The following is a 26088-nucleotide window of genomic DNA, read 5'->3' on the forward strand; positions in this document are numbered from 1 at the left end:
GGAGCTTGTTAGAGTCGAGGCGGCAGGCGGAGCTATTTGAACCGTTCTAACAAAAGTTATTTTCACATGTGCGGAATATTTGCGCTCCGAATGAGCGAGTGAAATATGAACGAGCGTAAATGGATGCAATTCATTATGCAGAAAAAAATTGAATGCTGACAGGGAAGAGGCGGGCCTTTGAAAGGAAAACAATAAAGATTGTTGAAAGAGTGAAGAAAATATTGTAGCCATTCCCCCGTCACCGATGAATTCCCCTCATAACTACAACCTCCATCATTCTTGGAAATTTCCCGCTGATAGTCTCCCTGAAGAGTCAGTGGCATGTAGGCCACTATATATATAAAGTAGGAAGCTTTTCCTGTGCCGGGGGCTGCCCGAGCCTTTGCAGCAACCAGCCAGTCTCACTGCGGCGACACATCAAACACCAGTACTGCGTTCACAGGCACACAGACGCACGCGCACGCACCCACAGTCCTACTCCAAGATCACAGCACAGGACTGGTGCATATATTTGCTCAAGTGCACTGAAAAATGGCAAAGACTGCTGTGGACATTTTGGATGCGAGAGCAAGACGGGAAGTCGCGGCGGCTTGAAAGATATTGAATCTTCAATTCACATCGGCGAACATTTCGCAAGCTACGGGAAACGCCTTCAGTGCCCTTCCGAGCTCATAGCCATCGTATTCATTCGAAATCTGCATGCTAAATAGTTGTCCATTTTGTGCCTGGTTTAGCACGTCTACCCAAAAAGGTTTCAAGCAGGCCACAGCTACACGCTGGCCTTAAGCTATGACCATGGCCCCATTCTGCCAGGAAAACCAATTACTTAGTGTTTCAAAGCCCTGTGAGTGCCTGAAACGGTCACATCATTTAACCATGAGACACTCTTAACTTCACTCACTGTGTGCCTTGCAGCACAGGGACAAGCCGAAACACAAAGCATCCAACAAATATTCAAAAACAAAATCGGATAGAGCCTAAATCCATTGCCATCTGCTTGAAAAAGCCGGCTTCATCAAAGCAGTCAAGTTTCCATTGTGAAAAGGAAGGAAAAAAAGAATCGATATCATTTTATTATATTTCACTGGTATGCCAATCAGGGTTGTATCACACCTAAATGTCCAATGTTGGTATGACTTCACACCCTTTCAGTTGTTGATGCAGCGATTGTATAGCCAGCCCACCTCCAGTGGCAAAGTAAAAATAAAATGATTGCTGTCTGACAGTCACTTGTACAACATGACTTTCGCTCTACGCACAACGAGCTAATGAGTGTAATGAGAATTAAAAAAAAATGTGAGGATGGGAAGAAATCAAATGCAGATCTGGCCAGCCGCCGGCCATGACAAAGTGGAGCACTTATGCATGAATGATGTGACTTTGAGTGGCGTCACACTTCCTCTGCTGATCTTCGAAAAAGCAAATATGTTTTATAATTTATCATGGCCTTCACACAGGGGGCAGGGGCAGACACCCACATGTCAGTATCAGATTCATGTTCAAAGACACGGATGATCCGACTCCGACATTAACACATCTGAGCGCACAGCGTCAGCGTGAGAGCAAATGGAAGGTCGGGGATGTTCTCACCCATGTGTGGCGTGTCAGGTAATGACTGGGGAATGGAACCCTCAACCCATTTTGTTTCATCTCATCCATTTCCCTGGACCCGCCGCTTTCTTCAAGTACACGCCTTAGGCCTCCATCCTCCATCCCCGCTGCCCCGCTTCATGCTCGGCTGAATAATCGGCATCATGCCCAAAAGAGATATTGATTATGCACAAGAATGAGTCTTAAGAGGCTCGAGTGTATCGCCCATCAACAGTCACCATGCAAACGTATGCTGGATGTCATATAGTTTAACTCGACGCGATACGACGCGACTCCCTGCAAGGACCCCTCACAATTATCGCAGGCATGAGCAAGACTAGGCATGGAGCCTGCTTGATCAAGTTGATTTGGGGATGTTATTGATAACTCGGATGACTCCTGCTGAACATTTACACTGAACATTCCGAGTCTTTATCGCTTGTTCTAATTTGATCGTTATTTTCGCCTGATGAAATGGTCGGCAAGGAACTCCGAGTTTGAGGCGAATGTTGACAGAAAAATCTTAAGGGAATGCCCAACTGCAATTCGGATCGATGGCCGAAACAAAGGGTAAAAGGGAGAGGAGAGTCCGTAGTGTTCCAGCAGCAGACTGTGCGTGTCCGCGTCAATCTGCTGCCATGTTTGTTTATTTTCTTTCCGGTGTGAGCGTCTGTGCATGACTGCCATCAATTATCCACCTCACCCCAACACGTCCCTCACACAAACAAGTTTCCCACGCATTCCTTAGCCTTTCCTTCACTCACTCACTTGTACGCAGCCCTTCTAGATACATCTTAACCTACTTCTTTGCATAGTTCCTATTCATACGATCTTAGACGGCTCTCAAACGGTATGCAGCATTGCAGTTTTTAAATAAATGTCTACTACGAGTACAGAATGTGCCATTTTGCTGACTCATGGGGAAACTCGACGGAGTGGCTCACATTATGTAGCAAACGAGTGGAACGACTGGTCATAATATTACGAGAATGTCTCCGCAAACAGCTTTTCTATTTAGCGCCTTGATTACCCAGATATATTCTTTGGGTCAGAACCAGCCTTTGTGAAAATATGATGGTTACATATTGACGTGGTCCCTGTCTCTTGCACGGGCTTTCACGCCATTGCGTAACTGCTGACGCACTATATGATCCGTGAAAAAGTGAGAATCAGTCTTGCTCGGTTGATCCCAGAGGTCGCTAGCAAGAGAGCTGTGGGGGAGGAGTGATGAGAGGAAAAATAGAAAGATGGGCCGGAGGAGGGGTGTGAGGCCAACCAATGGTCTGGCTGGAACTGGGGAATGTATGAGAGAAGAAGCGAATTGTGCATTGTAGCTTACAGGGCTGTCTGCACTTCATGCCTAAGGGGAACGACGGGACGCGACAAGAATGTGAATGAAGACGATATGAAAGGAAACGGCAGCAAAGGGAAGAAATGCTGGAATGGCAAAATGCACTGATCGGAACGAATATAAGAAAATCAATATAGCTCGGCTCACAGTTTCGACATAACTTCACTGATTTTAGTGTGAAGAGAGACATCGGTCGCTTAAAAATGGAATTAACTACAATTGGTGAACATTGTGAGGCTTCAGGGATGGTGAACTCTCGGTCCTGGGGTCACCCGCTAATGTTGGCTACTAGCGTGAGCTGCTATACATCTTCGCTTGTTATCGGAGGTTGACGGCTTTTCGAGGTGAACTCATGTTGACCGTTTTTAAAGCCGCAGGTACAATTCTTGAGCAAACAGGCTCAATGTGAGGAAAACACTACAACAGCACTTCACACACTGTTCCACTCTTGGAAACTTTTTCCTTTCAGGCAAGATTCAGAACAATTTAGGTCATGGCTTGGAACAATAACAAGGGCTGTAGTCAGGTTGGACGTGTATTCTTTTCGACACAGGAAGAAATGCCACAGGTCTAGAGGGAGCTTTTCCATTGATGCACTTTGTCTTTGCCAACCGCTTGAGGAGCAGCTGGACCGGGCTAAAATCAATTTGACCAATAGCCTCAATTTCAGCAACTTCAGATTCCGTCCCCACAATTCTGGGCTGGTCTGTGATCGAGTAATGAGGAGTTGAACTCAATTTCAGGTTTAGCTTCTGGCCATTAATAGCTGTTTACCAAAAGTGCAAAGCAACACATGCCAAACTCAATAAATACCACCTGGTGCTGCTGAATCTCAATGAGTCAATCAAAACAGGGAAACTCGCTTTTCCGTTCTCTCGGCAAGGATATGAAACAAAGCCGAACTCTGACAATGAATAGATCGCTGGATAGATTTTAATCGTGTCTTGTCCCCAATTTCGACAAATACTACCTTGTTTCAAGGTGATTACACACCGCAATAAAGTTCCACGGCGGTGAATTTTATTCTCCTCTGTGGCCAATTTCATGTCGCTAGTTCTCCTTTCACTACAAAAGCAAAACTCAATACATTTAAACCTCCACTGGTGAAAGTCGATCCCTTGTGGGTCAGTCGCCACAATTATGAAAATTTTACAGTCATGAGAGAATATTTCTCTTGGGTATTCCATAGAAAGTTACGCATCGAATCCTGCAAGTTTTGCGCAGCAACGGTGATCCTGAGATGCACTTTTAGATCCATCATTAATTTAGAATCCCTAATGCACTGGGTTTGCATGTCCTTGGACAAGAGGAGTCAACTGGAACTCTCAGTGGACTCCAAGTGGAAAACGTGGGCCTCTCTCATCCGGTTATACAACAGCGGCAGCGGAGATCAAGTTTACTCAATTACTAGAATTTTTGGCTCGTAATACAAAGCTTTTTTTTGGGCACCAAAATACCACATTACTGATCGTACAAGTGAAATGAACAGCTGCTTAGCAATCACAAGCAGAATAGGGCGGATCCTGTCTTCAAATAGCGCAATGACAAATCTAGACATGACCCACACATCTTCAGAAATGGAAAGAAAAATCAATCAGCGTGGTTTACTGGAGAAAAAAAGCGTGAAAGAAAAATGGTGCTTGGCATGGCTTGATGTGAGAAGGGTCGAAAGCTCTCCTCCAGTTGGTGCAACAAAGTGACCGAGCCTGGTGTGAGACTCCGCAAAGTGTTCTGGAAGAAACCGGTGCCCGGTAGCAGCGGGAAGAACGTCGCAGAGGAGCATGTTTATCGCCTCTACTCGCCGCCCTCGCCCCCAATCGCCCAACGTGATCCTCATCAGCGATAACTGAGCTTAGACGTCCAGCTGCAGCGCACCTGACCGTGCTACGTTAGCGTGACCGCATCACCAACACAACACGGGATTGGCATGCACGAAAAACCTGGACGGGCATAGCAAAAGGGAGCTAGGAGTTCAGGGTCAATTCATTTCTCCAACATGGCGCTCAAGGAGACACACACACACTCACAAACACACAAGCAGTGAGTCACAAATGAGGACTGCATCGTTGCAAGACACAGTCGCAGCCAAATGTCAGGTCGAATTTACCAATCAACTTCTTTTCGTCCAGAAATGAGCTGTCACATCCAATTAGGCGCTCACATAGATTAACATTCAGGTACACCCAAATGCATCTTCCCGCTGTCGTTAATTTTCACCGCTTGCAAGGACAGTGAGTGATCTATATTGGAGCAGACGCTCATCATTTTCTGTTAAACAGCAATAATTAAGGTCTTTCCTCTCGAGCGTGCGACGCCGACATCGTATTTCTTTCCATCGCCACTCGAGTCTCCGTTCCATCGCTCATCGGTCACGCAACGGACGACATCTCGTCTCAGGCCCAAACATATGGCACAAGGATATCACGAAATTTCATGAACATATGCGAGAAGGAATGATTGGCCACTGGCAGGGGACCCACGAAAGCCAACACACTTGCGCACACGCACACACACGCACACTATACAGTGAGGTGGTATAAAAAGGAGCTGCTGTACCTTTGTTTCTACCTATAGATTGTAGAGAGAAGGGGTCCAGAGAGAGAAAGGAAAGCAGAAGTTCATCCCCGGTAGAAGAGAGCAGCAAGGCAGCAAGAAAGTTACAACAACAAGCTGGAGTTAGTTTTAGGTAAGCCTCAACAACGTCAGCTTAAACTTTCATGCAGAAAGGATGGCATTCAAAAAAAAAAATGGTCATGGGTAGCACATTCCACAGACAAAATTGAAACTCAACGCAAGACTGGCCGAGTACCGTGACAAGTGTATTTGGGTACTCTGCTATGGCCATTAAGATGCAACATCTGGAAGTATATATAGTTTTTGTAAGGTTTACAATGATGCTAACAGTGCATTATTAAAGGGGAGGAGACAAGGAGAGTACTGTAATGCCTTTGCCGTTGGCATGGCAACCACAGTGGCCTACTTTAGCGGTCAAGAATACTGTCGGGTCAAGCAGAACCTCTCACGTTAGTGCTCGTTTTCATGCTAGCTTTTTGATATTGATGAGCCAACGTTTCACTTACAATTATTGCGATTATGGAAATTATGGTCATGAGTTCAAATAAAATCTCCAGTCTCTGTTTTTGAAATCAAAATCAATCGACAAAAAGGATTCCGGAATCGAAGGCGTTTGTCATTCCAATGAGAAGGTTTGCATGCGAGCAAAAAAATGGATTCCTGCTTCTTGAAAAATAGCGCGATTGGCAAAATTACAAACAAGAATAGTGCACCATTGATGAAGTAAAAATAGCCTAAAAAAAAAAAATCACACTTGAAGAACCAGCGGGCAATGACGATACGATGAAAACCAGCAAATCAAATGAACTTGAGATCACGCTAGTTTGAACTAAACGCAAACCTTTTGACTTCTTTATCTAAGCCGTTTCTCAACAAGGGTCAGTTCAGAACATTTTAGTCACTTGCATGTTCGCTACGGGGCAGTGCACACAGTTATGTAATCCACAAAATACTGGGTAAGACTAAGGTGAGATGAGATCATACCATGCTGACATGCACCCCACCCCCCTCCCCCCACCCCACCCTGAGCTTTGCAACAAATGCACACAGACAGGTAGCGAAGGCACACGGCGTAAAATTGTGCCCCAAAAGCAAGTCAGGTGGAGAGGACAAACAACTCGGCGAGATGTACAAAGAAAGAGAAGCGTACCTTGCTCTGCCTTGAGGTGCGCGAGGCCTTAAATAGAAACATCAGACAGAAACAGAGTGAACTCAAGCGGAGCACACCAATACGACACGTATTGTCACGATGCATGCTTTGCAGGATGGCGAAGCATGACCGCCAAAATTAAAAGCTTCCCAGAGTGCATTTGAAAGCTTTTGTTTCATTCATAGAAAATTGAGCAACAACCTGGGTACAAACAGCGCTGGGCAAAAGCCTCGGGCCGGCATACTCTTTTGTTTTCACCACCAATTATTTCTCAGTCTCATTCTTAATGCAAAAAAAAAAAAAAAACAAAAAAAAAAAAAAGGGGGGGGGGGGGGGGGGGACAATTCTCTAGTCTATGCAGACCTCAAACAGGAATTGCAATGGAGAAACTAGGCCGACCACCTGGCCACTTTGCTCCTTTTACTACATCAAAATGTTGTTTCAAAACATGTTTGAACCAACGAGCCCGAGTCATTAGCACAACGCTGTGATGCAGGAAGTACAATTATTGGAAAAGTAAAAGAAACAAACAAACATTTGCAAATGAATGCCTGGGAAAGGAAAGGGGGAGGTTGTCTTTGGACTCACCTGGTGCTCTGTGGACTGCTGTGGATTTTCCAAAAGATAAGAAAGAGAAAGCAAACAAGGTCTCAATTAACAACACACTTCAGCATTTTTGCATGTTCATCTGGCATGCAAACTCGAAAAAGGACCCCACCAATCAAGAGTTTGGTTTTTTTTACCCCCCATGTAAGGAGCAAAGGGCTGCCCCTTGACATGCACGATCAAAAAGACAACTTCACATGAAATCTGCTGTGGAGAGAAAAAGTTGAATCTGTCCCATCCGTTAAAGGGAGTCAGATTGACATGAGATATTTGGCAAAGAACTCAGGAAAAAAAAAAATTGAATATTGTTAAAATAAGATAATATTCCGCACCCACGTCACACAGGGTGCCTCACACGTACGTCAAACATAAATCCGCAGGTGAGGATTTATGGTGCTGCGAGTTGTTTTGGATCTCAAAATGCTCTTGTCAGACCCCTTTCTACCTCCTACCCCCACCACGTGGACCCCCATTGCAACCTCTTTTCTTCTTGACACAAATTCAACTCCCAGTGGGGATTTTCAGGGGAATGCTCATGACAACAAATGAAGTTGGTGTGCAGAAATGTCCTGCAGTGTGCAAATTTCACATTCTAATGTAATGGATAAAAATAAACGGAGATATATTTGAGTAGATATCTAGTGTCTTTATCTCAGTAGCGTTTGGAGATTTTCTTTTGAAAGCAAGTGCTTTTTGCTTTGGCCTTGCCTGTGTTGCAACACTGGATCCATCCATTCAACCTTTTTGTATCCTGCTTATCGTCCTCGCCGGCCAATCGTAGGTCGCATATACACAAGCGACCATTTACACCCACGGCCAGATAAGAGCGAAGCGTGTTTTTGGCGTGCGGAAGGAAACTGGAGTACCTGTGGGCCATTTCCATACATGAACCCCTTTGAACCTGGGAACCGTGAAGTGGAAGCACTCATCAACCGTGCCACCACGCCACTGGATCATGAAGGATGATTTCAATCCATTTTTCCCTCTAACTGGCACCATTAAGGGATGTGTATAAAAAAAAAAAAAAAAGAGTTTGAATCGAGCCATATGAAGAGTAGACTTTCCAGAGGCAGCGCATCAAGACAAACGCGTGGAAAAAAAGTGGCTCCTGAGGTGAGATTGTTTTTTTCTGTCTCCGCTGGGGAGCTCAAAATGGCTGCCACTTTTCAGCCCACGTAAGAAGAATGACATTGGCAAACCAAAGGGAAGGACAAATTGTGGCTGTTGGGGGATGGGGAGACGACGGCCAGCTGAAGGACGACGGCGGCGGCGCCGCTGCCGCCTTTGGAGCACAAATAAATGCCTTACGCCTGAACCAGCAGCCATCGCTTGATTTTTGTTTTTGTTTTTTAGCACATATGCATATGTGTAAAAACGCGAGCGCGTGGATTGGGTTTGCGTGTCAAACAACCAGTCCCAGATGCAGATAAAGCCCTTTTCTCTTGATGCGACATGCTCCACAACAAGCCAATGTGCTGTTGAGGACATGTGGTCCGAGCGTAATCCCTGCTCTATTTTCACAACTCAAATCCAAACATCATTTTCAGCTTGGGCACGGGGCACAAATGCCCCCCCCCCCCTGCACTGGAATCACTGCACCATTTTTCTTTTTTTTTTTTTTTCCTGCCCCGTGACCTACTTTTTATAGTAAGATTATTGTAACTGTCATTTTTTTCCCCGTGTCTGTTTATTAATCCCTCAAGCTAAGCCCGAAGGCACCATTTCAGCACTTGCTTAACAGTTTGCTCAGCCGAGCCATCAATTACGGCCCTTCTATCACACCAGTGTATATTTTAAAGCAAAAAGTGTCGTCAACTCCTCATTCCAGATGAGTCATGCGGGGTTTTTAAACGAGCCATCGCTTTACATACTCTTTGAATAATCGAGTCTGGCTCTTAATAACCTTGACCTTATGAATATCACATTGTAAGAACCCGAGGTTTTCAACAGACTTCACGTCACCCCGAGTTAATTGAATGAAAGAGAATGGGGGCCGATATCCGCATCATTACCATAAATGTATGAATATTTCCAAAGCTAATAGCAGGAACGTAATGCGGTCGAGATTAATGATGACGGCAAAATGGAGCACGTGTCAGAGATGGCGGACCTGCGAGCCGAAAGTCAGCGGGCGCGGAGAGCGAGGGGCGTCTAATTTAAGCACGTCGTCCTGACACAGTTAGTCGCGCTCATACATCTCCATTCGCGCGGGACAAGAGACTACATGCGTTTCAATGCCAACTGTTTGCGGCACAAGTTGCTAGCGCACCTCAGAGACTGACGGTACCGTCTGATGAGTGGATGAGAAGTATGCCTCACCAATCGGCCTTTGCCGTGTCGTGCGAGCATGCGCTCTTGTAAAAATGGACAAAACAGGGTCGACGAGAATCCTACGCCCTAATTAGTATCCACAGCATCGAGAAGGACCTGCTCGATGCGCCTTAATTAGGCCTTTTCAAGTTGTGAATCATCCGTGCAACCGTTTTTGAGACCAATTGTCCCCATTACGATGGTGGGTGAGCTTGACGACAATTGAGAGGTGGGAGTCAGGCATCCTTGGCCAAGACATCAGTGAAAACGTTGAAAGAAAGGCTTCCCTTGGCCAAGCTAACGACTTAAGTCAGTTCAGAGCGCCCTTGGGATTGGGAGTGGAAAATACCCTCGAAACAGTTCCCACGGCTGCTACTATTTATGCTCTATTTCATTGAATTCACACAGAAAAATAATTATTGTCCAAATGGAGGGTGTATGAATCAAAATGTCTCAAAATCCTTCATGTGCTGCCTTTGAATTTTGTTTTGCCTTCAATTCACTGCCAAATGATGCCATATGATTTATTTTGAATTGAGATGACATCTGCAATGTCTGAACAGAAAAAAAAAAAAAAAAGCAGGATGGAACAGGATGAATCCAAACCGCATGAGTAGGTGGTTTCAAAAGTGAGTCTAATCAGATTTCCACCAATACATATTAGTCGGGACACGCTGGTCCTTCAAATTGGATCCAACTTGTAACTTGACTGCAAAAGTCTTATTTTCCCCACATATGTCGGTATCGTGCAAGTGCTATAAAACCCAATGGGCAGCGCTGACTTGAAGTCTCCGATTGTTGATGCTGTTGCGCTCACTTTTAAATGCTCTTCCTAATAATCCCTTCCTTCTCATCTACACGTTTCTCATTTATTTACGTAAACTCACTCCTTGCGTTGCCTTTCTGAGCCTTGAGGGCCAGCAGGCTACAATTAGGACGGTGGCGAACTCAACACGACCCGGGCCCATTGCACTCAGTCAACCATCTGTCTCTTTTTAACGAACTGCTCGAGGGTCTCGGCGCTCGCTGAGTGTGTATGTTTGTGCACGGTGCGCACACGCGAGGTCTGGGCCTTTTAGACTTATCCTATGATGTACAGTATGAAGAGTCACAAGTCTTGGCAGATGCACGTGAACGGGCGGTGTCGTCAACCGCGGGCCAAGAAAGACAGGTGCGCTCGGCAGTTGTTTGCGTTTAATCGCTGCTAAATGCTCATACGCCGACGATTTGAACTTGTAAAACGTTTCGTTAAAAGGGTTGCTTGAACCAGCGCTTGGTACGGAAATTCTGGCATTTTTCGACAGTCTCGCAGCGGCATTTGTGAAGGCATTCGCCGGACATATTTGCCATCTCCGTGGTCATTATCCTCCTAATTACGGCTCCCTGTCTCTGTTGCATCATCAACAGTCAGCCACATCGGTTAACGGCGTCGAGAAAGCGCAGGGGCGGGGGTCGCCGTGACCACGGTTCATGCGGAGGAACTTGAGATATGTGAGCAGACCTGACAAAAACAAACAAAACAGAGGGATGCGTTTGCTTCTTGTATTTTTCTTTTCTGACAACTGACCTGACAAATTAGTGTACCGCAGGCCTGTGCTGTCGTTGCCACGTGTTGAAGTGCGGCTAGCCCTCTCTGTAACCACCCTCTTCAAAACATGGCTATATTTAAAACGAGGATATCATCCGTCCCCTGGGGCTTTATTAGACTTAAAATGGACCCTGCACTGCCTGCTTAGCAAAAGCAATGAGCAAATGGGATGCAGCAAAAAGAGGATAATTCCGGCCCTGCCGCTTGACTGCTCCGCAACCGGCACATCGTGTGCTGTCCTGAACAGTGCCATCGGCGAGCTCTTCAGATTCAAGCTCCAAACGGCTCAATTGGAACAAAAGACGGCCGCGTTAGAAACAAAAAGACGTTTTAATCGTTGCGGATAAATCGATATTTTTTAACGACCTTCAATTGGCGTCATCGCGAAGCAAAACTTCCTTTGCACACTGTGGCTCGATTGCACTAAAATAGAATTCAGTGAGCATTCCCCTGATGTTTTATCCCCCCCGGGAGTCGAGCCGGTCTGATTCAGACTGGCAAGAACAGGTCAGCAGAGGAGGAAATTCAACATGCTTCTGTTCATGTCTTTTTTTTAAATCCCTACACGTGAAGAAAAAAAAAAAAAAACAGCTTCCCATGTAAGATCATACTCGTGTATTCCCCGTGGTAGTGGTGTGCATTTTTTATGACATGGCACGAGATGTCTTAAAAACAGAAATTAGTTATTCTCGGTATCTGGTGACATGTAAACGATAGCAGAGCAGAACCAATTCCCTAACCGGGAGCAAACGCCTGCGCTATACGCGCAGACGCAGTGTGGATATTTCCTGAATAGAGAGCGACCGGAAGCAATTTAACAAATGGGTCCTTTATGACATCACACATATGCCCAAAAGAACATGAATATAAACATGTGCAGATAAAATGTTATCAAAGAAGCGCGCGCGCGCCATCCTAACACGCCCCCCCAAAACAGATTACCTTGGCACAGAAAAAGAGGAAATGAAGTTCATCCAAACATTTTGTACCTTGGGGTCCCTGCACGTCCTTGCGGGAGCTGAGTCAGATTCCCGGCGAAAAGATAACTTTGATAAGAAAGTGTTGTCATTTGAGATATACCAAGCATGATACAAAAACTAGAGTGGGGCTTCATTAGGGAGAATCAATTCCATATTTAAATATGCGTCTCCTGCAAGTGCCTGAATGGTGTCATTGTTAATATGGATCCCGCTGGATAACGAGCAAGCAAACTCTGAAGTGAGAGCAAATCATTGTCCAATGATTGATTTTTTTTTTTTTTGCTGTCGAATGAAAAACATACAGCGGGAAATTAAATGCCACCCAAAATTGTCGCTTTAACTTTGCCTTGGTGAGCATCAAAAGGATCAACTTTGCTAGCATATTTTGCTGGTGCTTTGCCTTTTTCCGCGGGTGCCGCAATCAAACCGTAATAGCGGTGACAAAGAAGAGAAATGATGACGAAAAAACAGGCGAAACCGGAAATTGCTGCCATGGAGCGGCAACAAAGCCTCACACGCGTCTCTCTCACGGCTGCCCAGTACAACATGGCAAGTTGACAATCAGCTAACAATACGACCAACTGAATGCCCACAGGAGCATTCAAAGCCTGATATGCTGCCTTTAAAAACGTAGAGAATTATTTTTGGAAAAGGAACACGCAGACGTGCTTTTCATTGGACAGCAATGATACAGGAGTTTTTTTTTTTTTTTTGTATTTCCGCAAATATGCTCATCAGTATTCCACATGGCCTCTTACCTTCGGTGCAGTATCGCCCTACAAATCCAGTTCGAGAGCAGTCACAGTAGGTTTCTCCGTCCGCCAGTGAGCAGATCCCTCCGTTCTCACAGGGGTTCTCTGTGCAAAGGCCTAACATTTCTAAACGGACTTTCTGACTGTTGATAAGCGTGGGCAGTTTACTTCCGTAGACGAGGTCGGTGATGATCCCCTTGAACGGTGCGAGCTCGCGGACCGAGGGCAAGGTAATGGCAGACGCGCGGATGTCTCCCGGGACCCCGCCGAGGAAAAGGTCGCTGACGATCTTCATGAACTGCCGCTGAGGCCGCACCTCCGCCGACTTGGTCTGGCCGTCCACGGCCAAGCCGGTCCGCAAATTGTGCCTGTTGATGGCGGCGAAGTGCCAGCGGCTGTCGTTGACCATCTGCTCGGACGCAATGGTGGTTTCGGCGCAGTCGATGCTGAAGCGAAGCTGCATCCTGCCCTCGGACAGGGTGAGGAGTAAGAAGTCGCAATATCCGCCGTCGTCAAAGTAGAGCACGAGGCCGTCTGATTGGGATGTCTTGAACTGGAAGGTCAGGTCGCTTCTCGAACTGGCGTCCCAGCGCAGGTATCGAGCCCACTGACCTTGGGAGCCAGTAAACTCTAATCCTGCACTCAGTGTCAGCGCAGTACTTAGCAGCAGGAGAACCTTCCCAGGGAGGCCGTTTGGATTCATTGTCGAGAGTAACAAGCAAGCACCGGAGGTGATTCGAACTTGGTAAATGTCCACTTAAAGTGACAAAAATATTTGATTAGGGCAGCTTTCTAAAATGCATCTGATTTGTTTTATATTCCGCATTGCTTTATAATAAAACATCTGTTCTTTTTTTTTTTTTTTCCTATCTGATGCAGATCAAATGTTGATGGATGAAATGTATCCTACGAGCCAACTGTAAGCAAAGATAAAAATATCGTCTCCCCACGTCAAGTGAATCTGCTACAGAGATGCTACGAGGATCAGTGATTCAGAGGTGCACCCTGGGTCTTTTCTTTGCGGCGACTTCCCGGATTGAAGCGCATAACTTTCATTGTTGGGCCATGCCCCATGGTTTGATTTGTAGTGTCGGGCAAGCCTGGAATAAACCTGGAACACAATGAAAAGAGAGGCAGTGAGAACAAAGTTGGAGTCGGAGAAACGCACAACAAAGGAACACGACTACAAACATCCCTTATCTAAAAAAGATTGCGGTCAGAATTTACGATGTAAGATGCCTTTTGGATAACTTCAATCAAAATGTGTCCTGCCGTGTAATGGTCTGACTCATTCCAATCTGCCATTCCCACAAAGTGCTCCAAAGTTACGCAGTGCCCACCTTTCATGCACAAAAAGCCATGACAGCGTGTGAGAAATTGCAATAAATACGAGGGAGCCCAGAAGAAAGTGACGACGTCTGAGGTAAACCATAGTTTACCTTCGAGCCTCCCGGGGCCCAGCAGCTCTTTCCAACCGACAGCCTGTCACAGATACTGTGATAAAACCTTGAGAAAACTTAGCGAGACTTGAAGGCTGAGAAAAGAAATGGAGAAAATCGCACCGTGCGCTACGTTTCGGGCAAACGGAGCTCCACCAGGAAGATAATGGGAATGTCGACTAAATAGGAATCCATAAAATAGCCGACAACATTTTTACATGTTACTGAATGACTGACGACGTATAACCTGACCCGGGAAAGTAATTTCGGATAAGTCGGCATGGAAATCTAGCATTGGAATTGAAATTACACGAAGACGCGGTGCTGACTTCTCGTTCTGAACTGTAAAGACAGAACATGAGTTTCGCTTCAAACGCTTGCCTACCGCCACCGAAGGCCTGCTCGAATCCTGGTAAATATGACTAATTATCCGCTACCACGCTCATTTGCATGTCTTTAAGGGATTACAATCATCACCAGCCATTCATAGCAGATTTTAGGATGGTGCAATTTATATACGATATTCAATGGTGACATTTTGTGGAATTTTCTGCTCTGCAATCATTGTTATTTCCATTACAGATGGCGCTGCAAGGTGACAGAATAGCAACACTGTCCTTGCTTCGCTCACAGCTGTTGAGTTGTGTCGCTGAAAATGATTTACATGACAAAACCCGAAAATGCATACATTCGTCAGTCCTCCGCCTTTTGGCACACCATCGCCATGTCCACCGGTGATGCGCGGGACCACGCAACACAATAGACCCTTCAACCACCTGCTCTGAATAGTTAATCTTGCTGCGAGCTATTGAATCGGAGTAACTGATACCTATGCTAATGCAATGTCTGCGGCCCTGCGTGCGCGTTTGTTTGTGTGTTATCCCTGTGCATATGGGCGCATGCACGTGTCTCCCTGACAGCACCGGCTCGGCCGGTTCGATCATTGGCTTTGTCTTCAAAGAAGTTTGCTGAAACAATATGGAGGTGAAAAAAAAAAAAAGGTTCTGTAGAGCGACAATAAGCCTGAACACAGCCGAGTTCATCCAGGCCTCTGACCGCAGACGTGCGCTGTGTGTGCATTCAATAGGAGGAGAGTCATAAGCCCGCGAGACCCGAGATGCCACTCTTCTATGGCCTCTGGTCAATTAACGTGTCTTACTGTGTGTCTCGCTGAGGCAGCCGATATCCTGTCTTAGCTTGTCCTTGGACTTGAGTTAAAGCACGAGTCATCTCTTAGTTACTGCTTTTAAATGACCCCGTTGTTGTGCGCGAGATGATGCGATGTTTGACACTTTCAAATGACCCTCTTCTCTCCAATGCGGGGCCGTTTTGTATAGCCGGCCTCTAGGCGAAGTTAATGAGGCTTATGTGGTGACATAAATTTCACATTGAATATTTCACTGACACTTTGTCCCCACAGGACTGGGCTCAAAAATGCCCTTCAGCCAAGTATAAGCCTTTCAGCTCAAATTCTGGGCTAAAAGAGCCACACCAAAAAAAAAAAAAAAAAAAAAAAACATGCAAAGCATACAGTATACGATATTTTTTATGAACATCTTTTTTTTTTTTTTTAAAAAGGTATAACTGTCCAAACGTAAGCATTAAATTTGATGCTGCACAATTGCAATAAGTGAGTATTCTGGGATAAATAGTGGTTGAATTATTAAAAAGGATATAAGATGCCCCTCATAAGACACTGGCACGAACAGGCCATAAATGATGCATTGATGCATCCAGCATCAACGCATATCGTTTTTTTTCGACATGTAATACAGCCAAGACCTCATCATGCTCTGGAGACCTCGCCATCCAGCCCCCCCCCCCCCTCTCTGCTGTCAATCACGAGCTTTGGCCAGAAGGCCCTCTTTAATTCAACATCAATCACTGGCTGTTTTTACGACTGCTGGTTAGACATTCTGAAGTCCAGTTAGGGGCCACCAGAGCACCTTTAGTGGAAACCTAGCAAGTCACTACCACAATCAAGGTGATTTTGATCTTTTTGTGTGTGTGTATGTGTGTGTGTTGTTGATTTATTCCGGATTCAACGAATCAACTAACTCGTATGATACAGTAAGTGTTGATCGATACGGCATTATACCGAGAAGGCTCTCTCATATTTTGACCCTCTTGCAGCCAAATAAGGTCAACAGTATTGTAGAAAGACCTCAGTATGATGCCACAAACCCCACCAAATATGTTAAATGAACAAATTACAGCATCTTACTGTCATTGTAAAAAAAGAAATTATGGATTGTCCCGTGTGCCTCACGAATGATTGTTATGCTATAGGAAGGCATTCGGTGTTAATAGAGATTTATCAAGTTGCGTGAGCTGACTTGTAACTTTTGATCAGTCACACATTCCTCTAAAAGAGGGCAAAAGCCGACCACATTGCCTGCATGCAAAACCGATTTACATCGATTGCACAGCGATTAAAAAAAAAAAGGAGGAGGAGATATAGAGTGCGTAATTTGTCAACGACGACCAAGAGCGTTGGGCAAGCAGCTCCAACTGTAGCACCCCGGTGGTGAAACAGAGATTTTAATCAGCGCATGCACCGTTTTTTTTTTTTTTAACTATATGACATTTGAAATGTCGCCGTCCCCTGCTAGTTGACGAGGGGCAGCGGAGTCGATGTGCTGAAACTTTCCACTTCGACGCTCACTCACTCATTCAGTAACTCTCTCACCACTCACTCCCCCGCAACAAAAATATATACGTCCTTAAGCCAATTTTAGTAAGTCGCAATCGTTTATGTGCGAGTGTGTGTTCTAGCAAATTGCTAGCGTTTGCGTGACCCGAAGAAGCGTGCGCTCATCCAAAAGGCTCGGATTCGTGTCATAAAATTCACCGGATTAGAATTACATAACGAAAAACTTCACAATCGATAAACACGGCGTCATTGACAATGCATTAGGGCATATTTAAATAATAATAACAATAATAACGACAATAATAGTAATTACGATTTTTATGATTATTAGAGGAGATGTCATGCGCCTACCTTTTCTCGCGGTGAAGGGAGATGAACAGCTCCGGGCGCATCCGTGCGTGCGTAAAATCGAAAATTAAAACAATCCAGGGCAAAACTCCATCGGGATGTAGTTGAAATGTCGCTTCGCTTCGAGAGATGCCGACGCGGGTGTCGGTGGGAACGTTGTCATGACCAAGTATGCGCGATGAAGGCGGCGGTCCTCTCCCTCAGTCGTCTTCCTCCTCCGCCTCCTCCCGTTTCACTGAGCGCGCATCTCCCAGCCAGCTGGGCTCACTCACTGTATCCGGATGATGGAACTATGGCTGGCTTCGATTCTGGTCTGACACGCCTTACGCGCTCCGATGTGGAGGAGGGCAACCGGTCCCCCAGAACGCTTCACATAAACTCATCCTTTTGGCAATGAACTATATTTCATAGCTCGGCTATGATACTTGCACAGGGACTCATCTGCGAACTTTATTGGAGTTCAGCCCCCAAACGGCATATTAATTTGCAGCGCAGTGGAATGATTATGTTCACGAGGAGGGAAAAAAGCAATGCTTAAAAGATGAGAGAAAATGCACGTTTGTATTGTTTGTATAGAAAGGCTTTGCCCTCTTGAGTGCCTCCCCAGCCATCAAGTGTCGAGTCAACATTTTATTACCCGCCCCTTTTCTTAAAATGGGTCTGTGAGCTGGCAGTTAAGAGTGGGCTTCATTTACATAATAACAGACCCATGACATGACCAGCTAAGATTCGGAGTCACAATCAACAAACGGCCGTATTGCAGTCTGAAAGAATGTCACGCACAACGCCCACGGATGCAACGCCCCTGCTTTCATATCAAAGTCAAGAGGTTGAGTCCTGCGGGACCAACACGTTGTTCGCTAACGGCGTAAGAAAGCACATAGAAGCTGTCGACATGACGGCCATTCGACGTATTTGTGTTTGGTTGAGGTGTCCATGCGCCACATGCACACTGTCCAGTGCATTCAGTTCTGCCTCCGCAAATAAAAATGCTTTTTAATCGTCTTTCTGGGAGTTCAATTTTTGTTTCCCTACCCTGGGCTCTGCTCCTGCAAGTCGTAACCACTGTTGCAAGGTTTCCACTAATGTTGTGATAATGTAGTGCAAAGTCAATCTTGGCCCAGCACTACCGATGAGATGCTAGATAGCGTCGGTCACTTGGGTGAGAGCCCTAAAAGTAAAGCGTCTTATAAATCTTGATCCTTGAGGGTTCCTTGCTATTACAAAGATGTATTAAAAAATATTCTCACTCCAACGTATGTTGTGTGTGACTGAGCAAGATTTTATGACCTACAAATACCTCAACACCGTAACCGTTGTGAACTCTCTTCACGATAGCCTCGTGGGCTGATCTTGTACACCAGCAAAAGGTCAGCGCATTGAAAGTGTGCTAATTGCCCCGACGGGCTTCCTTCGGGCTCCTTAGACTGCAAATACACGAGTGGGAATGGGAGTACACGTGAATGAAATCCAAGGATCAGCACTGTATATATCAGGACCATGGACAGATCGCTGTAATCTCCAGTGCATACTAGAGCGCTGTCCATGGCCCTGAACCTTGGACAGAATCCCCGCTCATGAATTTTGCATGCTGTGCATCTTCAACCACGTTCCTTTCAAGTAGTTCAATTCCACCGTGGTGCTTGGAGCTAAGGAGCAGGTGTGTAAATAGTGCAGTCATAGCAGCATGACATAAATAATAATAATAATAATAATAAATTGAATTACCTTTAAAAAGAGTAGGGACATGGCGCGCAACGGTTTATTTGCTTTGCGTGTGGCTGTTTATCAGAATAAAATGAAACTTTCTGGATGATAAAAGGGGGCATTTATGTTCTTCCTGTTGCAGTTCTTTTGTGGCATTCAAGGGGAAATTCTGCGTCAACCATGAGACCAACCAATCCGAGGAACGGAGAAATGTTGCTCGCCATCCTTGGCAGGATGGCTTTAAAATCTGTTGAAAGAAACAGTCCCGTTGCTAATATTGTGTTGTTTGTCATATAGACGAACACTCCTGAAAAAGAAAAAAAGAAAATCCAACATCCACTGTACTGCAGTGCAGCCAAGAGAAACACCACAAAATAAACAGAACAGGCTGTTGGTGTGTGTGCGTGTGTGTGTGTGTGGGGGGGGGGTGATTTAATGGAACAAATAACAGAATTTTGTTTTTAAATGTAGATCAGTACTTTGTGTAGTGTTCAGGCTAGCAGAAAAGGCCTTGCTGGTCCTGACCACTCTTGTATAACCAGTTGAGATTGAAATGAACACCGGCAGTTGTTAACAGGATATTGAGAGCGGTGTTACAGGAGCCGGAATGAAGAAAGAACCTGCGGGACGACTCATTCGCACGTTTGGGGTGAAGGAGTCTGTCAGTGAAGGAGCTGCTGAGTGCTTTGAAGGTTTTCTGCATTTGGTAGGATGGGGTGATGCTGACTATTGATCTTGTTGTTATGTAATTCAGCTGGAAAAAAACACATCCGAAAAAAAACCACAAACAGGAACAACCTATTTAAATGAATAATGAAAAGCTTAATGTGACAAGAGACAATAAAAAAAACTAAAAAGTTGAATCTTTGAAGTTGACAGCTGTATAGTGGAGTTGAAGACAGGTGCTAAAAACAGCTCACGCGGCGCTGGAAGCCAGCAGTAAGATGTGGGTGCTGAGATGCTGAGACTGCCTGAGGGTTTTGACTTGATCTGCGACTCGGGAGCGAAATGAGAGGTGTCGTCACATACATTATGTGGACAGGAGAAAAGGTCAACAGATTCAGAGAATGAAAGCAAAAAAAAAAAAATCAAATAAAGACAAAAGGAAACTAAGTGCATATACATGAAATAGGATAATGATGTTACACACTTGCGCTGGAATCGGTTCAAATTTTCCCAGTTGCTTTGTGAAACAGCTTGAGGCACAGATGTGACTGTTGACTGAGGAGGCTTCCATGACCTTCTATTCTACTGTGAAACGTGAAAAAAATGGATACTCGAAACACCTTTAAGTATGATGTCGTGCAATTCTACAACACTGAAAGAAAGTGCGCATCTTAATTACATTCAAGTCGTACATATTAGGCGTTGACAAACAACATTGAGTCTTGTAAGATACATTTTTTTGTAAAAATGTATAAATGCAGTTTTTTTTTTTTTTTGGTTGTTTTGTTTTGTTTACTTTGACTCATTATCTAGTCTTTGAATGGCACAAGCGGAAAAAGTCCATGGGAGACAATTTGATGTGGAACGCCCACATTTTTAGTGTTGCTCCGCCCAGATTGCAAATCTGACATGAATGTGCCCAAATGACTTCAGTCGATGGGAGAAGCTGCGCAACCACGTCCAACTATACGCCTTTTCCCTCTTTACCCACATGGCAGGGTAGCCCATAACATCGCAAGAGGAAAAGGAAGAGCACTCCGACTCTGACGAGCTTATCTTTAGCATCTGATGTGAAAATGAGGTGCGGCTTTGAAAGGGCCTTTGCGGCTAGATCAACATTTGAGCAGCTTTGTTTAATCTGCGCCCATTAGACCTTTACAATAGCGTACCAGACTGGATTAGGTCTGCTCTAAAGAGGTTCCACTTACCAAACCTCAACCTTGTCCCATTGAGAAAAATCACGTTCTTGCAAATAAACTTGCTTTAGTCAGTAAAGGTTGAGCAAACCGTTTTGTTTTGTTTTTTGTTGAATGTAGAATTCAAATTTGTCATGATGAGCAAACGCGTGCTGGCATTTTCCTGCATAGCCAGTGACATATTAATTATGTTTTAGGGGCTAATGATGAAAAGACCAACAGCTCTTTCTGAAGGAGCAGCAGCAGAGAGCGAGAAACAGGCTGATGGGGGGAAAAAAAGGAGAGAGAGAAAGAGAGGAACATCCCCGGAGAAAACCAGTGTCACATGCACACCGCAGTGTGACACACCAAACACAGACAGTGTGCCCGACCTTCACAACCCTGACAAGAATACACGCAAACACAATGGCAAATAAAAGACTTTCTTTCAACAAAATGAATTACCAAGATCAAACACAATAAGTGGCTCGACCAGGCATAGTTTTCTGCGTGCCCTGCTTTTTTTTTTTCTTCTTCACAAAACGATGTGATAAATGAATCATAACCTCTCTGATGTTTCCCTTCTAACTGAATTCCACACAAGCTCTGCTTTACTTTAATAAAAACTCATCTACTTGTTCTGCAATCAAGCTACAAATGTCACGCTGCCACGGCAACTGCAGTATTTATGCTGGATTTTACATAGCGTAATTTGGACTCAAGAGCGAGTGAGAACATTCCTTCCAAATCACCTTGGATAAGACAATGAAATATTGTGACATTCTCATGTCTCAAAAGCTGCTAGACTGACTTGATATGGTTTACTGTTGTCTCCTCCGCCATAGAAACACACAGCGACCTTACTATTGTCTGTAGGTTGATGTTTCTATTCTCCACTATTTGTCAATGTGTTATCCACAGCCCCCCCCCCCCGAGAGAAAATTCCACCAGCGACCACTCTTATTTACGCTGAGACTCATGCTACATGTCACAGAATGACAGCATTTTCTTGCACGTCGTCAGAAGTCAGTGCTCTGCGAAATGTTTTTTCTTAATCATCATAGTGATCCATTAAAACTGGCTGAGGAAAAAAAACAACAACAACAAACAAATCAACAAACAAATCAACTGGTCAATGTTCTCAAAATAATCTGTTTGAAGCTCCTATTCTACCTTTAAGGCTACTCAACCTCAACCAGGTTTAAGCAACACATTTGGGGGGGAAAAACTGCAGCAGACACCACCTGTTATGATTTAATCAATAATCCATCATAGTTAGCATCGAAAAGGTCACAAGGTTTATATTGCTTCACCGCCTCCTCTCACACATAATGATGCTGATTGAATCAAATTTTACTTATTTTACCTCAAATCCCAGGACGCCGGCCCGCTGAAGGGGCCGTTAGTGGGTCAAAGTGATTACACTATCAAGGGTATCTATTAGAAGTCAATTTGGCCAGGTTGGCTCCTCAAAGCGGGGCCGACTAACTACCTTAATGGGTGTTCATTTATCTCCCATTGTTTGGGAACCGTTGCGTGTAAAGTCTGCTAAGCGGGATGGATGGGATAGTTCGAGATCAATACATTCGGCTTATGCGGGGCTCTATGATGGCGAATGACAAGAGGGTGATATTTCATTGTAAATGTCACGATAATGTCACCCAGAGTGCGAAGAGCGCGCATGTGGGCTATAGGATAAAAGCAACATCTTCTGCGGCGCCCTCGCACAGCAGTGACGGGCTATTTGAATAATGAGGAGAAGCACCTGTCAGGCTTGGTTATCCTGATACACCGAGTGTAGCACCAACACCTAAAACATCTGAGAGCGGAAACAAGGAGAAGGAGCGCACTCTCACTGCACTGCAGGGCACCGCCATGTTTTTTTTAAGCGCGTACACCTTGGAGCCTGAATCGGCGATTGCCACAGAGGCCGGTGCAATAACAGCGCATCAATCACTAAACGCACCATGAGAAACTGCTTTTCTTGGATGAGGGCAATCAAGCTCACAACAGCACGTCACATAACAAACGCACTCGTGAGTGTTTATATAGCGCTTGATGAATATGGCATCTTGTGGTACATTGCAAGCATTTCCCTCGTTCACAGCCGACATAGTTTGTAAATGGCATATGCAATCAATTTGGCTCTGACAGCTAACATTATGTACTTTCTACATTCACGCTTGAATTAATTTCATCCACCTGACGACTTGCTGCTGCCGGGTGTGCACTTTGAGTGTTTAATGAATATGTGCAATATTAATAATGTCGATTGGAACTTATTTCACATATTTATCACTTGCATTGGGCCTTGAGTGCAAGCATTCGTGTGTGTGTGTTTATACATTCAAATTATTTATCGCACAGGACTAGAAAATCACATTGTTCCATTACTGGTGTGCTATTTTTTTTTTTTTTAACCGACTGGCAGGCTACTCTGGTCCATGGAGGCTACACCAATGTCATTTTTAGTTTCCTAGCCCAGTCGAAATGAAAATAATAGTAATGCTAGCACTACTACTGATAATAATAATAAGAAGAATAATAATAAAATATCAATGCACTGGCTAAAAAAAAATGTTGTTTTCTTGAAGTCTGGGTTTACTTCACTGTCACTTGTGCCAGTCGAATCTAAAAAAGGGCCACCTGCTAGCCTCACAAATGCTGGCAAGCCCGTGTAAAGTCTGCTAAGCGGGATGGATGGGATAGTTCGAGATCAATACATTCGGCTTATGCGGGGCTCTATGATGGCGAATGACAAGAGGGTGATATTTCATTGTAAATGTCACCGTAATGTCACCCAGAGTGCGAAGAGCGCGCATGTGGGCTATAGGATAAAAGCAACATCTTCTGCGGCGCCCTCGCACAGCAGTGACGGGCTATTTGAATAATGAGGAGAAGCACCTGTCAGGCTTGGTTATCCTGATACACCGAGTGTAGCACCAACACCTAAAACATCTGAGAGCGGAAACAAGGAGAAGGAGCGCACTCTCACTGCACTGCAGGGCACCGCCATGTTTTTTTTAAGCGCGTACACCTTGGAGCCTGAATCGGCGATTGCCACAGAGGCCGGTGCAATAACAGCGCATCAATCACTAAGCACACCATAAGAAACTGCTTTTCTTGGATGAGGGCAATCAACCTCACAACGGCATGTCGCATAACAAACGAACTCTTGAGTGTTTCTATAGCGCTTGATGAATATGGCATCTTGTGGTACAACACTAGCATTTCCCTTGTTCACAGCCGACATACTTTGTAAATGGCATATGCAATCAATTTGGCTCTGACAGCTAACATTATGTACTTTCTACATTCACGCTTGAATTAATTTCATCCACCTGACGACTTGCTGCTGCCGGGTGTGCACTTTGAGTGTTTAATGAATATGTGCAATATTAATAATGTCGATTGGAACTTATTTCACATATTTATCACTTGCATTGGGCCTTGAGTGCCAGCATTCGTGTGTGTGTGTTTATACATTCAAATGACTTATCACAGAGGACTAGAAAATCACATTGTTCCATTACTGGTGTGCTATTTTTTTTTTTTTTAACCGACTGGCAGGCTACTCTGGTCCATGGAGGCTACACCAATGTCATTTTTAGTTTCCTGGCCCAGTCGAAATGAAAATAATACTAATGCTAGCACTACTACAACTACTACTACTGATAATAATAATAATAATAAACTATCAATGCACTGGCTAAAAAAAAATGTTGTTTTCTTGAAGTCTGGGTTTACTTCACTGTCACTTGTGCCAGTCGAATCTAGCCCAGTCGAAATGAAAATAATAGTAATGCTAGCACTACTACTGATAATAATAATAAGAAGAATAATAATAAAATATCAATGCACTGGCTAAAAAAAAATGTTGTTTTCTTGAAGTCTGGGTTTACTTCACTGTCACTTGTGCCAGTCGAATCTAAAAAAGGGCCACCTGCTAGCCTCACAAATGCTGGCAAGCCCTCCCGGCTGGTGAGTAACAGCATGCCATTTTACACACACACCCATGCACTCAACCCTGAAACTGGAATAAGGCAGTGTGCTGTTTCCCCCTTCTTTTTTTTTTTTTTTTTATGGGAGAGGGTCGACAAAAGTAAAATTTCAGTGGTGTCTGTGTTGTCAATTTCTTCACAAAACCGACAGATTTTTCTTGTGAACTCTTGTGTTCCTTCTTTGCTTTTTTGCTGCTGTGTCGTATGTTTTCCCACAGCGCAGCTAATCAGGGAATATTTTACCATATATCAAAACCCACACAACTAAATGCAAACAGATTAATAGATCACAGGCAACTCAACGCTTTTTTTTTTTTCCCCTCACCCCAGAGTGCCCCGCCCCTCCACACTGATGATCTTTAAGAGAGGAAAAAGTCGGCGCTTCATTTCCATGACTGACCGGTTCCTGTGGTCAAGGTGACCGTGTCAGTAAATAAAATCCACAAATAACAATGAATGAAATATTCGTTTCACAAAGCCGACAGATTTTTCTTGTGAACTCTGTGTTCCTTCTTTGCTTTTTTGCTGCCGTGTCGTATGTTTTCCCACAGCGCAGCTAATCAGGGAATATTTTACCATATATCAAAACCCACACAACTAAATGCAAACAGATTAATAGATCACAGGCAACTCAACGCTTTTTTTTTTTTCCCCTCACCCCAGAGTGCCCCGCCCCTCCACACTGATGATCTTTAAGAGAGGAAAAAGTCGGCGCTTCATTTCCATGACCGACCGGTTCCTGTGGTCAAGGTGACCGTGTCAGTAAATAAAATCCACAAATAACAATGAATGAAATATTCGTAGCGTGGCCTGAGGTGGCAGAGATCCAGACAGCCAAAGGTCTTGGCAAGCAACGGTTGCCACCTGGTCAGGCGCATTTTCAGCCACCTGGTTGGACCAACTGTGTGACGGCGAAGTGTCTGAGACTTTGGCCAGATGGTTGCGTGATGAGAGACCCCACACGCGCGTACGCACGCAGACGGCGGCATAGTCTGAGACACATTGAGGTTGGCGTCGAGTTTCCTCTCACAAATAATTCATGTGGGCCAGATGCACTGCAGCCCAACAGTCTTAAACACATGGAAACAAAACACATGTGCTTTATGTACACCTGATGCCTAATCCCTTACAACACCCCGAGGCGTTTTTTTTTTTTTTTTTTTCCCCATGTTTGGGGGTCTAAAAAAGCCCTTACCGG

At 44.7% G+C, this 26088-nt stretch overlaps 1 protein-coding gene across 15 annotated transcripts in view; it reads right to left on the reverse strand.

Annotated features, from left to right (window-relative positions):
* nrxn3b (neurexin 3b) overlaps window positions 1-26088 on the reverse strand; it is a 215121-nt gene that overhangs the window by 151921 nt on the left and 37112 nt on the right. For 8 of the 15 annotated variants that reach the window (XM_019891074.1, XM_019891080.1, XM_019891071.1 and 5 more), the window contains exons 1-5: window positions 17345-17610; window positions 12908-14012; window positions 7254-7271; window positions 6666-6692; window positions 5498-5509 (exon numbers count right to left, since the gene is read on the reverse strand). In XM_019891074.1, coding sequence (XP_019746633.1) covers window positions 5498-5509; window positions 6666-6692; window positions 7254-7271; window positions 12908-13604 — 754 coding nt within the window. In that variant the 5' untranslated portion in view covers window positions 13605-14012; window positions 17345-17610. Of the gene's footprint in view, window positions 1-5497; window positions 5510-6665; window positions 6693-7253; window positions 7272-12907; window positions 14013-17344; window positions 17614-26088 lie in introns of those variants that run through there. The other 7 variants (XM_019891083.1, XM_019891076.1, XM_019891075.1 and 4 more) reach the window with 4 other exon arrangements.

The sequence above is a fragment of the Hippocampus comes genome, unplaced genomic scaffold (assembly GCF_001891065.2).
Source record: "Hippocampus comes isolate QL1 unplaced genomic scaffold, H_comes_QL1_v1.1 scaffold174, whole genome shotgun sequence".
Lineage (NCBI taxonomy): Eukaryota > Metazoa > Chordata > Actinopteri > Syngnathiformes > Syngnathidae > Hippocampus > Hippocampus comes.